General features: G+C 37.1%; 1 protein-coding gene across 1 annotated transcript in view; it reads right to left on the bottom strand.

Annotated features, from left to right (window-relative positions):
* Positions 1-18,301, bottom strand: part of pappa (pappalysin 1) — a 160,439-nt gene continuing 142,138 nt past the window's right edge. Inside the window, exons 20-22 of the mRNA XM_002935204.5 lie at positions 17,272-17,343; positions 10,429-10,527; positions 1-3,420 (exon numbers count right to left, since the gene is read on the bottom strand). Of these exons, the coding sequence (XP_002935250.1) occupies positions 3,313-3,420; positions 10,429-10,527; positions 17,272-17,343 (279 nt within the window). The 3' untranslated portion in view covers positions 1-3,312. The remainder of the gene's footprint in view (positions 3,421-10,428; positions 10,528-17,271; positions 17,344-18,301) is intronic.

Raw genomic sequence — 18,301 nt, forward strand, 5'->3', positions numbered from 1 at the left:
TAAGCATATAATGTAATATATTTGCTTTTACAATATAATATTCTAAAATGTAGTAATTGACACATGGCAAAAACAAAGATTTCCTATATTTTTAAACATTTTCAGTGAAATTCGACTTGTTTGAGTAGCAGAAAAATACAATAAAATCAAAACAAAGTAATGGTTAAAAACTGTATTGAGGAAAAAATAAAATAACTTAAATGAACATTGTGTAGATATAAATTAAACATATGACATTTCTTAATAAATAAGCTCTACTATTTACATCTTTATATATTGCTTGAAGGCTTTAAATTAGATTTTTTTTCTAAAAAAAATCTCTAAACGACAACAATAAGTGAGCAGCACAAGTACACGCATGAGGTGTGGTAAAGGACAAAAAGAGGGAGGTGGAAGGGCTTGCGTCAGAATTACAGTAGGTATGGTAACAGGTTCTTAAGACAACTCTGCGTATTCATTTTGTTTTTGATCAAAAAAAAAACAAAAAACCGTAACAGATTCCATAGTATCAATAATAAAAGTTCCATTATAATACATAAATAAGGAAGAGCCATTTCTGTAATATGAAAATAATACAATTCTGTTGAGATCACAGTTTCTATATGGAGAATTTGCGTTTTATAAACAAGGAGAAGCAATGCGTGGTGTGTTAGACTACATACACAGATGCAAGGGCTTTTTTTTTTTTTTTTCCTCTTTTTCCTTATTTTTTGCAGACAATTACAAAGGTCACGTAATGCAATAAAAGCTATTTCAATTAACTGCTGGTGTAAAGTGGGATAATGCACTTTCAGACCAAATTAGGGCATAAACTGTGACTTTATAATCTTACGCTAACTGCTATGTGTTTCTGCTACTTTGCGGTTAACAGATAATACTTCCTAGTCCTCTGAGAAAGCAACAAGATGATACTGGGCGAAGACATCTGTATTAGTATAGCTAAGGTTAAACAAAAAAAAAAAAGTTTTGTATGCTCAGCCAGTCCATTGCTTTCCCTTGTTATAGAATCTCTCCTTTATTTGGTTTTTACAACTCCAAAAGGAGACATGAGCAATGTAACACCATTATCATTTCGTGAGGCAAAGGGTCCTATCTCAGCAATCAGCAGTTTTGTGGCTATATGGCTGTGAGTGTTGTAAAAAGAGTTCAGCTGAATATGAATCATAAACATGAAGTCATATATTTTTTTTATAATGTAGAAAACACAAACAAACACGTAAGACCTTAAATTAAAATAAGCATTCAATCATCTGTAGGTGATAAGTTCCAAAGAATGGACAAATGTGCCTGAGCTGGCTCTGCATGGGCAGGGCTAGAGCAATGGCATATTTCTGTATGTTGTTGCTAAGAACATCGTGTCCCTTTAAACATAAGCATATGGATTTTTTTTTCTGTATTTTTTCATTTGAACATGCAGTTTTCTGTAAAATTCCCCCATTGTCACCTCATTTGCAGCAAGACATTTTTTTTAGACTAATTTTATGTAACACAGGAAAAAACCTAAAAAGAATTGACAGTTTACAAGCCAGTGAAATTGAAACCATAAGGGAGGTAGTTGAAACCTGCCCTGAAAAAAACACCCTCAGGGAATGCCCTAATTCTCCAGGGACTGTGGACTAAAGAGCTGCCTTCTTCATTCTCTCTTTTGTGCCTGCACAATCCCAACCCCTTTACCAGAAGAGCTCTGTTCCATGGACAGTAGGGTTAACTGAGTACTGGAAATGAAGTGTCTTTCTGGACATCTATATAGCAGTCGAAGATATAAAAAATAAACACAGTTAATGTTGCTGTGCAAGACTGGCCCACCATTAATTAGCTACGAAGCTCTGTTTAGCAATTAATCTCTTTAACTGCTCAACTAAGTTTTTGTTCTTGTTGTTTGCCTTTATTAAAATTCATCCCATATATAATTATAACCCCTCATTCTAAAAATATGATATCTATATCAGTACATCATTCTAATCTACTATCCAGTTACTACAGCATCTGCTAGCCAGCTGGTGGCTTATGTAGATGGGATAAGTTAACATTTTAGCTTAACCCTCTTCTTAATTGTGTTTTCTAATTTGTAACCACATAACTGGAAAATTAAAGGCCACAATGATTGCCATTAGGCACACCTGCAAGAGCTTTACACCTTGCTGAGGCATTATCAAGAGATGACTTGGTCAAGCAATTGATGTGACACTGGCAAAGGCAAAATATATACCTGGACATTGTGGTGGGACCAAAAAGGGGTTCAGCGGTGAACGTATGTCACCATGGACATAAGCTGGAATGCTTAATATCCCTTCTAAACATTTTGGTGTATATAACCAGACACTGAAATATAATACTGACAAAAACATGTTAAATATTATAACTGCTTCAGCAGCAGATTACTTAAACATCATATTAAGAACTTGTTGTATTCAAGAGACTCCAGGTAATATAGAAATGCGAGTCTCTGAATCTATAAAGAGTTATATCAATTGGTCTTGATCTTTAAGCTCTATGCCAGGAGGTGCAAACATCAAAAGATGGGTACTTGTGTGAGGTTCCTATTACTCGGTGCTAATGATGAGCCTGAGGGTGTAATCACAGGCTTAATATAAGCTTTAAGGCAGACTGGTTGTTTTGAGTTTATTTCACCCTGTCCTGACAGTAAGGAAATGGCTGTATGGGACATAGCAGCAGGAATAGCAGCAACAGTTATGATCAAACAACTAGAATTGGGTTTTACTTATTTTTATGAGTGTGTGTTTTAGCAAAGTACCCATACACATCTGCCACGAGGCAGGTAGCTCTCTTTTCAATAGGCATTTAACCGAACAGGAAAATAGCTTGGTTCTACAACTGACAATTAAGCTGGCACTGACTGTAGATCTAAACATCACAATTTAGGATAAAGACCAGCTCTCAGAAGAATCAAACATTCCAGTTTCCCCATCATAGTATAGATGGTTCAGTCTTCTGAAGGGAACCTCAGCTTAGGTCCTTGTGAGAGGGAGAGGAGGACATGAAACACCCAGTCTAGTTGGCTGTATACTGTAATTATGGCTTGTATCTTGCCTTCATCTGGCCATACCACAGCACAACACAAACTGTTTGATATTGGCATAGTCATTTGTTCCTTATGGCATTTTATTTTTGTAGTACATCATTCCCAGTCTGAGTCTTCCACCGATATGGAAAGGCAGGCTGTTCATGTTTAATGGTCCCTGGTGCAGAAATGCTACCCAGATCAGCAGCTATGTAAAAATAATACCAGAAGGAATGTGATGTATCTTCCAGTCTGCCTTTGGTTGATGGTCATAATTACATTGTTCAGTGCTATCCAAGGCTTGGGTGGTGAGCATCTTTATGGATGTTTTCCTGGGCTTTTGGATCAAGACATGCACACTCCCCTTGTAGGTCACAGTTTGCAGGAAAGGGTGTTACCTATAGAGAGAGAACAACATGAGAGGGAAATCACAGTAGCATTTTACATTATAAAATAGTTTCTACTATTAATAAAGATAGCTGCATAATTATTAAGTCACCTTTCTGCTATACAAATACCTAGAGCACCTTTTTAGCACTCCTGCCATTACAGAGCTACAATTCATAGTTCATTGGATGAAATATCAAACACCTGGTGCACGTAGTTATAAATGTTATAAATAATTAGACTCCAGGATAAAACCTAAATAGCAAGCAAACCAAACTAGCAACCTAAATAGCTGCCCAAATGTATGTAGTTTCATGGTGAGATAAGGCAATGGCACTATTAAAGTGACAAGAAGATGCCAAAAACCCATTGACTTCATTGCATTTGACTCGAGAAAAAACACCCATTGACTCCAATTCCTTTGCTGTGAGAAAAAACTCCCACCGACTTCAATGCCTTTGATGACATTTTATGATTTCACAAATTTTTCTGTAGTTTCACAAGTTTTTTACCAAACGTGAAGAGGGGGAAGTTTCACACGTCACTAATGGCGACCAGTAAACCCTTAAGTTCCAAAGATTCATTAAGTTATTCTTCTTCTTGTTTCTATCTTGGCTAAAATTGTGTCAATATGCTGTTGTCATGTCAAGGAGGCAGGGTATAATCTGTCAGGAAAGTGACTATTGGAGAACGCCTATAAATGACTTGGTGACATACCCACACTTCTCCGAATTTAGTCTTTTTTTTTTTCTGGTTGAAAACTTGGTTGGTTGATCAAAGCACCCAAATCACTCTATGATTGACCTAGGTATCTCTTTAGCATTTTAGCAAGTAATATTGTAATGATAGGTTAATAAGTAACCTTATTGTACATGGAAAATAGCTTCACCACCCATAAATGTGTGCAGCTTGAAGAAAATTGGTGGAGCTTACTGAGAAAGAAAATCTCTCTAGAACAGCCCTAAGAACTTGGCTAACGGAAGTGTATTTCAACATATTGCATCATTAGACTGTCATAAAAAAGAGCCCTAGGGAACAGCTGCTGTATGTCCCAAGTGCACAGTTATTGACCTAATTTCTACCCGACACTCATTTAACCTGTCTGAACATTATCTGTAGAGGACACCATGTTCTGCACAAACGGCGTGCTGCTTCCACATGTCAAGCTTCCTTTTCAGCAAGCTTTTTTAGGAGGTATTACTTATCTTGTCTATTAATCAAATCGCAAATGGTAATTTGCCAAAATATTTCCAGTTGATGTACAGCTACTATCAATATCTCTTTTTCCAGGAAATGGCAATATGTTTTATGAAACATAACACAAAAAGTAATAAAAAAAAAAAAATACAGAAATAACATCTCATGTATACAACTATATTTGTAATTGCCTTTTAGTTCTGCCACCATGATTCGTTGTGGGGTAAGAGTACATGTCCTACATGATAAATAACTAAACATAAAAGCACACATTAGCAATGAAACAGACTCGTTTGTTTTTCTGTAAACACTAAATGGATCACCTTAAAAGCCCTCTTGGTAGGGATTCCTCTCAGAATACCAAATACTCTGTTTGTTTGTTTGTATTATCCATATTTATATTATGCATGAGAAATACAAACTAATACTAGCGACGCAAATAATCTATAAATGTTGGATTTAGCAAAATACTGAATTGTTGCCAACGTGGTGTAAGCTGAAAACCTGAATGAAACTAAAGATCTTGTTTTATTTCTGCACTTTTGAACAGATTGAACATTTTGAAGACGTAAAGCAAAATATATTTTTATACATTCTAATTTGAGCTGAACAATTCGGAAAACAATGTAATAAATTAGTTTTGCAAAAATAAAGGAAAAAGGCCAACCTTTACACTTGAGGAAATGAATGTACATTTTGAAGCAGCGAAGGTGAGAGCAGTAAGGATATGAAATGTCCTGCCAATTGATGTTGTGATGGCAGATTCTATTAATGCCTTTAGGAGGGGCTTGGCTGACTTCTTTTTATAATATCCAAGACATATAGGGGGTTATGTCATAAAAGGGGGGATAGGATCTGTTTAATATAAGTTTAAATATATATAGTTTTTATATGTGTGTGTGTATAGGTAGGTCTTTTTTTTACCCAAATTAGCTTTGTAGCTATGTAAGGAGGAAGCTCCTGGTGTTACTTTGTTGTCCTTACATTATTACTATCATGTGTTCATTAAGCACCAACATATTCCACAGTGCTGTACAATAAATGGGTGTATACAGTGAACATACAGATTAATTAATACTATGTACAGTAATAATGGAAATAATCCATTACAAAAAGCTGATCAGTGTATTCATAAAGGTGTAGATTTTTATGCAGGATTAAACCTAAGTAGTCATTTAGTCAATTGGACAAATTTATGTTATGGCAGTTTTGTGTGCACCCCCAGCAATCTGGCTGCTGTGACTGCTTTCCTTTGTGTATGCTTTACATTGTAATTAATTGCCCCTGCATTATTCACACCTCAAATTCAGGCTGTAAACCCCTGTATTATTCACACATGTAGTGCCCTGCATTGTTCATATCTATTCACACCTGTAAAGTCCTGAATTGTTCATACGTGTAAAATTTTAGACTCAGACTGTAAGCTCCCACATTGTTCACCTCAGACACAGACTATAGGAACAGTGCCAGCATTGTGCCCCTGTGTGTACTGCAGACAAACTGTTCATCTTGGAGTCAGTGGTCATGATCAGTTACTTACATAGAAAATGTGAGACATACACTGCCTGCCCTACACTGCCTGTGTGTGCCATACACTGCCTGCCCTATACTGCCTATGTGTGCCATACTCTGCCTGCCCTATACTGCCTGTGTGTGCCATACTCTGTCTGCCATATGCTGCCTGTGTGTGCCATACTCTGCCTGCCCTATGCTGCCTGTGTGTGCCATACTCTGGCTGCCCTATGCTGCCTGTGTGTGCCGTACTCTGCCTGCCCTATGCAACCTGTGTGTGCCATACTCTGCCTGCCCTATGCTGACTGTGTTAGCACAATGCATTGGCCTGGATTATATACCTGGTGTATCTACTTTGGAATGATATTTGGCAATTCAGCCTGCAAACAGCCGGGCTAGCCAATCAGAGTGATCCCTGTATTAAGGTCAGAAAATCTAAAAATAAGAGGTTGCTTTTCTTTTTCTCCTACAGCCAGAGAATATCTCAGGGATCATTGTGTGGTCTTGAAAAAGATGGATTTCTGGAACTGAAGAAATGAAATTGGTTCTCATTTTTTCTGTATGTAAGGAATCTCTTTGCAAACACAAAAACTCAAAAAGATGAGCCCCAACAGAGAGTTCTTAAACAAGGCAAATTCACTTCTGGTAGTAAACACTGATCTCAAGTCCAACTAACCTCCACAATTCATCCTGTCCTTTCCCAGCAAAATAAGCAACTCTAAGCTGCATGGAGGCTGGGAGGATACTCTCAGATGCAGGTGCTTTAAAACTTTGCCAACTGGCACTCATTTTATTGACAGTTACAAACTTTTTTTTTTCTCTTGTGAGAAAGATCCATAAATCTACAATAAAAAAAAAGATTCACAGATTGTGTTGTTATAATACCGAGTCTGTAAGAATCTCTGAGGCCCTTAAGCTATTGTGGGCCAAGTGCCGAAAGATGCAGGATTAGGAAGGGATAAGACAATCATAGCAAGTCTTGGATGCTTGAACGGTGTTCACCTTACTAAACCTTTCACCACATAAATGACTAGTTGCTGTAATTGTGTTTACACAATTTTTTATATGGTTCGTATCATAGTATTCTTCATGAAATAGTTGATACATTTCATTAAGATACACGATTTAGAACCTGGAAACCAAGCCCTCCATACACAAGCCTTTAAATATCCAAAATACATTTTGGCCAACAGCCAAACAGTTGTCATTTAGTTAGCACAATGCACCAATGTATTTTCTAAGGGTTCTTGGATAACAAGGGATTAAAAAAAGTAGGAAAGAAGCAATGATTACATATCTCTCTCTAAATACCTGGTTATGCTTTAAACTGAAATAAAGTAGAGCAGAACACCTTCAAGAAAAGTACTTTCTCTAACTTTATAATGCAGTTATTGTTACATGTTGCACTTTTATTGGTTTGGGATAACCAACTAAACTTTATATGTCCCCAATCCTGTGGCAACACATTGGGAGGTTGGTTGTGCTGGTGACAGTACTCTTAATATTGTCTATATACCCAAAGACACATTGTACAAATACAACAGTGAAGAGTGAAATAGGAACACCTTTAACCCTGTCTGTGCTTAGGAATAGACCGTATGTCCCACACATGGTTCTTATTCAAGATATTGCACCGACAAGCTGGACAGTCATGTTTTAATTATACAAGTGCATACTTGGTTCTTTTTTACCAAAGTATTACTATATTCACAATAAGCCCCTATAGACTGGCTGCTGCATCTTCTTAATCACTTGAGATACCTTCTCCTCCTCTAACCCACTTACCCCCTCCCTTAGAAACTGACCTTGGCTCTTTTTGCTCAACTCAGGTTACCAAACACACCCTCCAGTATAGCAGCCCATGAAGAGATGGCATTGCTGGTTCCCATAGAAACTCAGCTCCAGTTGTCTGCTGCTATTTTTTCTCCTAACCCACTCTCCTAAACTCAACATAAACATTACAGTGCTTAATCCAAGTTCTGCCTGTGAAAGCCTGCATTCTTGATTGCATGAACTTTACAGCACGCATGTGCGGTTTGCGGATGTATATGTCACTGATGATGTCAGAGGGAAAATGGCAGTAGGGTGAAAGCTGCTATTTGTTTTAGGAAAATATGATGGTGATAGCCAACAGAGGGGATATATGCGTACAAATTATGCAGTTCAGGTGGGGGAGATGTGCCCAACTTATATAATGGTAGGGTTGTGCCTATCAAATAAGTAATACAGTGGAATGCGTAGTGGTAAAACAATCATTATCATATCACATTTTATTTAAAACCTTAATTCCAAATTGATATAGCAGCCTATTATTGGTGCACAGTTGTATCCTAGAATAACAATAGGTACAAGCAGCTACTGTATGTCAGCATTTTACGAGGAAGAGACAGAAACAGAATGTTTAACTACCAACACTCAATTTTATAACCCTTTTAATGCATAAAATAAAGCTCTTCTGCTTAATCATTTGACATAACACAGCTAGATAACTCACATTATTTGTGTTACTTTGGTGTATTAACTTCATCAGTTGGATGATAATATTTAAGAGCCAATAACTTGCAAATCAGGATAGAATGCTTACTAAAAATATTCCATGCATTCTTTGTATCTTAAAAAATGAAAGTACCTTAGATTTGTAGACAATAACTTGTAAGTTATTTCCTATCAATCTTTACTGGATAGACTCATAAATACCATTCATTTAGCAGAGATAAGCAATGATGCATTTGTATAAGTATAAACCAAATGCCATTTTGAACAGAATTAACTAAATATTTTGGATATTAAAGTCACCAGTGGCGTAACTATAGAGGAAGCAGACCCCGCCGTCACGGAGGGTCTGTATCTTGGGGTCTGCTTGCTCTATAGGTACTAAAACTGTGCACACTTGCTGTAGCTGCGCAGCAAGCAGACACATGTACGCACACAAGAGACCGGCATGAGGGTCATGGGAGTTGGGTGTTTCACCACTGGAAGTCACTTTGCAGATACATGACAAAAGTAGTTGTTATATTGGTCATCCAAATCTATGGTGCCTTATAATATCCTTATATTTTACAACAGGGATGAATAATGTTTTATAATACACTCATTTTAGTTATGTGTCCAAAGTGATATAACACCTGTTCATATCATATATAGCACTGTCATGTATAGTCATATACAGTATATAGTCATATATAGACATCTTTTGTATATTTCATGGCTTTTGTGTATTATACTATATAATTATAACATAATATTGCTTTAGTTTCAGCTATCACCTTTTAATTCATGGAAATGGGGATCACTGTATGTATAACACGTTAGATCATCCGGTCATCTGGCCTATTTGGGGGACAATGTAGAAGCAGGCAAATCTCTATGTCTGACATTGCCTTTAATCTTAACTTATTGTCACATTAAATAGCTTTTTGTAGAGATGAGAAATGCGTTAATGCAAGGGGTAGGTAGGGGAATCTTCATTTGATAATTCAAGTCATGTTTATTGTGTCTCGGGGTTTCAAGGAGGTCTTTGTATGACATAATTAACATCCTCATATATCTTGTTAGGATAATTGTGTCTCTATATATCCAATATAGTACATGGCAGACAAACAAATGTGACTATCTAGGTTTAATGTCCAGGGTACTCTATATTGCAAAATAATATAAGTATAATAAAAGTGTGTGTGAAGTGTCTTCTCATTCTATTATGTTTTCATGTTTGTACCTACTTGGCAGCTAACAAAAACACTTCACTACTTAGGGGCACATTTACTAACCCACGAACGGGCCGAATGCGTCCGATTGCGTTCTTTACGTAATGATCGGTATTTTGCGATTTTTTTCGAAAAATTGTCGCGACTTTTTCGTTACCAATACGATTTGCGCGAAAAAACGCGAGTTTTTCGTAGCCATTCCGAAAGTTGTGCAAATTCTGGCGATTTTTTCGTAGCGTTAAAACTTGCGCAAAAAGTTGAGATTTTTTCGTAGCGTTAAAACTTGCGCGAAACGTTGCGCCTTTTAAGTTTTAACACTACGAAAAAGGCGCAACTTTTCACGCTACGAAAAAATTGGCAGATTTTGCGCAACTTTCGGAATGGCTACGAAAAACTCGCATTTTTTTGCGCAAATCGTATTGGTAATGAAAAAGTCGCGACAATTTCCGAAAAGTCGTAAAGGCGCCGAAAAAATCGCAAAAAATACAAAAAAGTCGCAAAATGTTCGTTTTCAAATCGGAATTTTTCCAGTTCGGTTCAGATTCGTGTCTTAGTAAATGTGCCCCTTAGTGTAGCAAACGATAATCCTGGCAAGGGCTGTCTTACCATTTTGGTCTTAACTGTGGAAACGCAGCAATCCCCTCCATCATAGTTGCAGAAGGCTCGGTTATTCATTCCATCGCAATAATTATCTCCCATAAATGGCTGCAAAAGGAGAAAGCAAAAACAATATTACTACTCATATTTCTGCTAATATTGGGGGTCATGCCAAAGCAGCATTGGTATTATACCATTGGTATTATAGGGGTTAACACTAGAAACCAAAAACCACCTACAGGGGGTCATCAATGACACTTTTAATGGCCCTTCCCCCTTATGTATATGGTAATGCAGAAATCTCCCCGCAAATGATCCAGTAACTACATTGTGTTTTTGCATTTTTTTCTGCATTTTTTTAGTTCACGCTTTTTTAAATGGTTGTTTTAATAAATTACTTTGACTGCTGGAGTATTTGTTGCATTAGTAGAAGCTAACCCTAATGATGAATGGATGTATGGTGAGGTATTACCTGTATTACCTGTTACAGTCAGCAGGGGAATAATCATAAAAGGTTTATATCTCCTGTTAATGATAGATGGTGGTTAGTGATGAGCGAATCTGTTCCGTTTCGCTTCGCCGAAAAATTTGCGAATCTTTGAAAAGATCCGCGAAACGGCGAAAAATTCGCGTAATGGCGAAAATGTCGTGCGACAAAAAAAATTGTCGCCCGCGGCAATTATTTTGTCGCGCGGTTATTGTTTCGTCTCCCGCGGCTATTGTTTTGTCGCGCGGCTATTATTTCGTCGCCCACGGCTCTTGTCTCGTCGCCCGCGGCTCTTGTTTAGTCGCGCGGCTCTTGTTTCGTCGCGCGGCTCTTGTTTCGTCGCCCGCGGCTCTTGTTTCGTCGCGCGGCTATTATTTCGTCGCGCGGCTATTATTTCGTCGCCCGCAGCTATTATTTTGTCGCACGGCTATTGTTTCGTCGCGCGCGGCTATTGTTTCGTCGCACGGCTCTTTTTTCGTCGCCCGCGGCTATTATTTTGTCGCGCGCTATTGTTTCGTCGCCGGTGTCAAAAAAGAATAGTCGCGGGCGACGAAACAATAGCGCCAATTTTTTGACGTGCAGCGAATTTTTCCGCTGCGAAATTTTTCATCCGTTTCGTGAAACAATCCGCCAATGGCGAAACGCGGAAATTCGCCCCGAATCCATGCCTGGCGAAACTTTTCGCCCATCACTAATGGTGGTAATAGATTTTCTGGGTGTTGGTATGTTTTGGGCGTCTGACGTTAAACTGTGTGCAAGGTGATTGAGTGTGTGTAAGGTTACCACTTCCCAGACACACATGCGGCTGAGAGTGCCACTTTTGTGACATTGGGGTATGTAGGTAGAAAGTGCAGGTCCATTACAAAAATGGAAATATTTAGGTTATAAAAAGCATATGTCTGTAATGATTATTTTGTTTGATCATACAATGGAGAAGTCAGGGTAAAAAGATAAGACAAGTAGACAATATGTAGCTCAAATAATTTTTCACTGGTTGATGCTGGACATGGTACTTGATTTTCTTGACATCTCCACCAATGAACTGGAGAAAAGCTGATGCAGTTACAAGATTTAAAAAGGGTCTATAATATAATTAACAAAAAACAATATTTACAGTTACCCAACATTCTTATAGGCCTGAAAATGTGACAGCTGTAGCAGAGAAGTTAAATGGTTTGTTGAGAGATCATATTCAAGATTATGTAACTTTCTAAACTAACCACCCCCCCCACCCCTTGGGAAATGCTTCTGAAATGCTAAAAAAAAAAAAAAAAAAAACGTCTGGCATCTCATGTAACTGAAATGTGTAATTCTGCTGGAACTTAAGGGGTTAAGGGAGACAATGTTTATGGATTCTCGAAACATGCGCAAAAATGTAATTCTGGTGATTGTGAATATTACAGTAGTTCTGATAATACTGAAATAAGAATACTGTTTTACATTACAGGTGTCCAATGAGCGACAAGCACTACTATTTTTACTGTTACCTACATAGGTTCATGTTTTCTAGGCACAAAAAAAGGTTGAACTTGATGGAAATGTGTATTTTGTGACCCTCATCTACTATGTTTTTTTTTTTTTTTTAATTTTTACTAGGAAATTATTTTTTATTGTAGGATGCTCTGTCCTTCTGGCAAACTGAAGTAAGCTTATTTAAATAAGATACATGTGTAGCAATTATACACGTATGACTACAGTTAATGCTGTTTAACAATGAAGTTGTGACATAACTCTTAAATTTTAAGGCATAATGTAATCCCCAATAAATATATAAGTAGACAGAACTGTCCACCCTGGGGCCTCCAAAAAGCTATTGGCTACAAGTGCCAACATTCCTTCAAAAAACAGATGGGTAGCAGTAATGTAAAAATAACTGGAAACTCTTAGCTTAATGTTCCTGATACATGACTCTTGTTGTCCTGTGAACTGGATGGGGCAGAGCTCTAGACCCTTCAAACGCAGATATTTTTAATACCCATTTTAATGCCACTCAATGTAGAAAAAAAAAGGTTACTCCCTGATGTAATCTGACCTAAACCAAAACCAAACACCTAATGTAATTTGACCTAAACCAAAAAACAGGGTGTACCAAGTGTGTGCCAAGAGCATACCTTAAGCCAGTGATCCCCAACCAGTGGCTCGTAAGCAACATGTTGCTCCCCAACCCCTTGGACATTGCTCCTATTGGCCTCAAAGCAGGTGCTTAGTTTTGAATTCCTGGCTTTTGGGAAAGTTTTGGTTGCTAAAAACCAGGATTACTGCCAAACAGAGCCTACTATATAGATTGTAAGCTCTACGGGGCAGGGACCTCCATCCTCTTGTGTCTTTGACTCTTAACTTATTGCAACTGTATTTATCTTGTATCTATCTGTATTTATTGTTGTGCTTTGTATTTATCTATTATTATCTTAATAATCCCCTGTTTGTATTAATGTATTCTACTGTACATCGCTGCGTACATAAGTAGCGCTTTATAAATAAAGATATACATATACATACATACTGTAGGCTGCCAGTCCACATAGGGGCTGCCAAATCACCAATAAGATACCCTATGTGTAACCCCAGGAACATTTTTTATGCTTGTGTTGCTCTCCTACTCTTTTTAAATTTGAACGTGGCTCACAGGAAAAAAAGCTTGGAGATCCGTGATGTGTCTGCCTACTTCATCTTTATAGAAAAATAGCAGACATAAAAATGATAACAGCTCTGGATCACTTCTCCCAGTTTTGCCTGCAACTCAATACATTGTGTGACTTGCTGTCTGATTGAAGGCTCTGTTCCAGAAAAGTTTGTGACACAATACTGTTTCTGATCAGCCAAGGAGACAGGCTAAACCTCAGATCACAAATAAGTTACATGAGAGCCTCCAATGATAGGCAAAGGGCTTTTCATTTGGACAGAATCAGATCTGCCTGAAAATAAACAAATGTGGTACCGATGTTTAGACAAGAAAGTCAGATTTGTGGGAATAGAAGGTATGCAGGGGCAATCAGTGGAATGCTACAAAAATAATGTAATTCTTTATGACCATAGCAGAGTTCTTTGGAGCGGCAGCTGGACTAGGGACAGCATGATGTTTTCAAAAAGAGATCAAATACAATTTAAATATATAAAATTATAATTTATAATTGGGTGTTAAAAGAAAATGCAGGCACAAGGCTAAAGGGAACTAAATCACAATTAGAGTCCTAACCATCTCTTACACTATTAAGATTAATATTTTTGATATATTAAGTGAGTCTATTCTTGATTATTGACAGCAACATGGAGTTGACTTGTGGGTTCTATTATTTCGAAAGCTCAGAAATATGTCAGTTTAGGCAAATGATTCCTATTTTTTTTTGAAAGTTGGGTTCCAGTGTGAGGGGAAAAGTGGAAACGGTTTGCGCTTAAAGATCTGCCCGCTAGTAAATAAGCCCCATGGTGTGTACACTAGCCAATAACCTCTATGTTTAACATTTTCTTACTACAACTCACTACAGAAAAAAAGTGTAGAAAAACATGGATCCAGCATGAAACATTGTGCTCGGTGGAATATTATGTAATGCTATTCGACCTGTAATAAATATGGTAAAGCTTCTCCCTTCCTGCTACAGACAGAAGGGTGCATTTCCTCATGATATAACCTTTACATTGTGATAACGTGTTTCCTGCATTGCCTTGTTATTGCATGTATGAATGTGTGCATAGCCCAGTTTAAATGTTGACATCATTCTTGTGCCAAGCCACAGAAAACTACAGGGACTGTTCTGTCTCATGCATTCTAACCATCTGACACATTCAGAGTATTCCACAGTTCAAATTCCAGCCATTCTCTGTACATTATAAGGGCTCCGTACAGACAATTCTAAACACTGCAGCCTCCACTTCCTAACCATTTCATTCTTACTCCATAAATACTCTACTAAAGACCAGCATTTCTTTCAATCACAGGATTCAGAAACAACTACAATAAACATTCATTCCAAATAAGCTATGAAGCCATATGACTTGCAAGTGGTTTTTTTGTATTTAGCATTTGTGTAGTGACTTTTGTGTAGTGACTAGAGGGTTTATATGAACACATATACAAATATACTAGTCACATTTCCAAGTCAAACCAATTACAGTTGGGTTTAACTAGTACTAGGAACACCCAGGGGTAGTCTAGTAGAGCTGTTAATGGCAGTAAGGCTTAAGGAGTGCTGTACTTCATTTTGCCACTGAAATCTCACTTATAGTTGCTCTTTTTTGTGTATGAACTCTGGCTAAACGGCAGAGCCAGGAAAACGAGTTTTGGTTGGTACCTAATTCAAAGGTCACTGCATTTGATAAAGTTTATTGAAGTTTATAAATCACAGCTCCTTTTGCCATGCTGATACATTTATCTAATTAAGGTCTGTCTTTCTTTCCAATTATGTTAAGGAAAAGAAAATACAAATTTAAACTGTAGAGCATGATGGAATATCGCACATATTTCAGGATATCACAAATGTAAAAAAAATGGTATACAGAACTATTATGGGAAATGAAAAACTTTTCCTGAAAGAGAACTATCGGGTCTTTATCTTTACAATGAGGCATTTTTTTTACCTTGCTAGTAAGTTTTTCAGGGACTTGTATCAATTAGCACAGGAATCAGGTACAGACAAACAAGCCTGTTCCCTTAAGCATACGTAACAACATAGACATAAGTGTGTGTGCTGTTCTAAAAAAAATGGAATGCATACATTATTATTTAAAAACAAATATACACAGGTGTGGGAAACAATTTTGTTAGCTGACTTAAGGCATGGTTTTTCAAATTATGGAAGGACCCCTTATCCAGAAAACTCCAAGCTCCAGGCATTCTGGATAATAGATACAGTATACATGTATGTGTGTGTATATATGGTAATAACGCGTTCCCAATATATAGATGAAAAAAATTAGGCACTGATGGAACATACAAAGTAAGTAAAACATTTTTATTAGTTTGTCAACATTTCGGTCCCGCTAGGAGAACCCCTTACATAAGTCCCATGAGTGCTCCATTTATTTCATGTGGATATTAATTTCTCTTAGATGCACCAGGGCCAATTTTGCCTATATTGGGAGTGTGTTACTACAATTTGTTATACAGGTATGGGACCTGTTATCCAGAATGCTCTGGACCTGAGGTTTTCCCAGATAAGGGATATTTCTGTAATTCGGATCTCCTACCTTAGGTCTACTGAAAAAATTATTTAAGCAGTAATTAAACCCAATAAGGATTCATTATATTTTAGTTGGGATCAAGTACAAGGGACTGTTTTATTATTACAAAGAAAAATAAAATAATTTTTATAAATGTAAATTATTTGATTAAAATGGAGTCTATGGGAGATGACCTTTCCGTAATTCGGAGCTTTCTGGATAATGGGTTTTCCGGATAAGGGGTCCGATACCTGTATATATATATATATATATATATATTTGGATCTCTTTTCTTAAATAAACTTATTATATTTTTGCCAAGTCCTGGTGAGTGCAGCTCATTTTCTTGCTTTATATTTTTTAGCTAGCACCCTGGGCATTTGAATTTCAATAGGGTGTGCTCCGTTTGTTCTTGTTATATATATATATATATATATATATATATATATATATTGAAAAAAAGACAAGCAACACCAATTGCAAACAATTAATTATATATTGAAAAATACATGAACGGCTGTTCATGTATTTTTCAATATATAATTGTTTGCAATAGATCCGGTGTTGCTGGTCTTTTTTTCAATATTTAAACTCTTTTACCGTGCACCCGGGACAAGGATTGAAGCGGTGTGCCACCCTTGGTTCGATATATATATATATCAGCTCAACAGCTAAATCTAAAAGAGTTTTTTAGCACTTCCCAAACACAAACATATATTTATATATATATATATACACATTTAATTTTTTGCTTATAAGCCATGAATTTAAGTTTGATACTAATGGTCCCAGAAACGTCTGCGCTGCTTTTACAAGCAGAACAAAAACATACACCAATTTCATTCCTCACAGAATATCCCATGAATTGATAATCATTTCCAAGAATGCTGGGCCTCCTTGCATGCTATAGAGTTATGGTGCTCAAAGGAGCTATGCCCTCTCTACCCCTCCTTTCCAGCTTCCTGTTCTAGGAATAAAAGCGCCATGCTGGGGCTCCTATAGGGTGCAGGAAATGTTGGGCCCTTTATTAATAAAAATCAGAAGTAAAACACCTTTGTATTAATCCAATTTATAACAATGGTAAAAATCAGACTTTCACTGATTAAAACATCCATGTATTGCAATGTAATGCAGCTCCCGACCTACAACCGATGATCTAGTAAACACTGATTTATCGATTGTGACAGGTGAAAAAGACAAACATTTACCTCACAGCTTTTGATGCAGTAAAGTTCTCCTGGGAGAGGATACCACTGGAGCCCAGCCGTGCAGATAATTTTCTTTAAAGAAGAAAAAAAACAAGTGTTACTGTAGACAAATACTGTATATGGCAAAAGGGAGGGGGGAGAGAAGTTTAAAAAAAAAAAATACTGATACATCACAGACAGAGAGCATATTCATAATACTGTGCACTGTAGAGCTAGTCTGGTATTGTAATTACATTACATTCTGATGTGAGCTTCCTTCTAACCTTCTGCTAGCATCCACCAGTGTCATCCTTAGGTTATTTCTTCTTTTATTTAAAAGGCTAAACTTGCACGCTGTGCGAGTGGAATTCAGGTCTAGGAAGCTGAAGCACTACAAAGTGCTCAAGTGACGCACAAGGCATCTTCCTTGGTTTTCTAGAGGTCTAATTTAATACATCTGTGGGAGAATTCTGGTTTGTTTTTACAGTTCCTGTTAAGCAGGCTTCCATTTCAGAATTACCTGACGTGTGTTAAAGGGGCTTTTTATATTATATGCTGTTGGTTGTTAATGTTTCTGAGGCTTTTTTTTCCACAATTACTCAGGTCTGCCCCACCTTCCTCACACCAGTGCCTATGTTCTCAGTCAAAGTGACCGAAAGGTGTTTTTTTTTTTTTTTTTATTAATCCAAGGGCATTATTTAGATTATAAGAATGGTTTCACAAAAACAAATGGACAATCGATTTAATATGCTCTACTTTGTAAAATATGGCAAATATCTTAGTACAGGTATGGGACCCCTTATCCAGAATGCACGGGCCCAAGGGTATTCCGGATAAGGGGTCTTTCCGTAATTTGGATCTCCATACCTTAAGTCTACTAACAAATCAATAAAACATTAATTAAACCCAATAGGATTGTTTTGCTTCCAGTAAGGATTATTTATATCTTAGTTGGGATCAATTACAAGGTACTGTTTTATTACTACAGAGAAAAAGGAAATCAGTTTTAAAATTCTGAATTATTTAATTAAAATGGAGTCTATGGGAGACA

Source organism: Xenopus tropicalis, chromosome 8 (genome assembly GCF_000004195.4).
Source record: "Xenopus tropicalis strain Nigerian chromosome 8, UCB_Xtro_10.0, whole genome shotgun sequence".
Taxonomy (NCBI): domain Eukaryota; kingdom Metazoa; phylum Chordata; class Amphibia; order Anura; family Pipidae; genus Xenopus; species Xenopus tropicalis.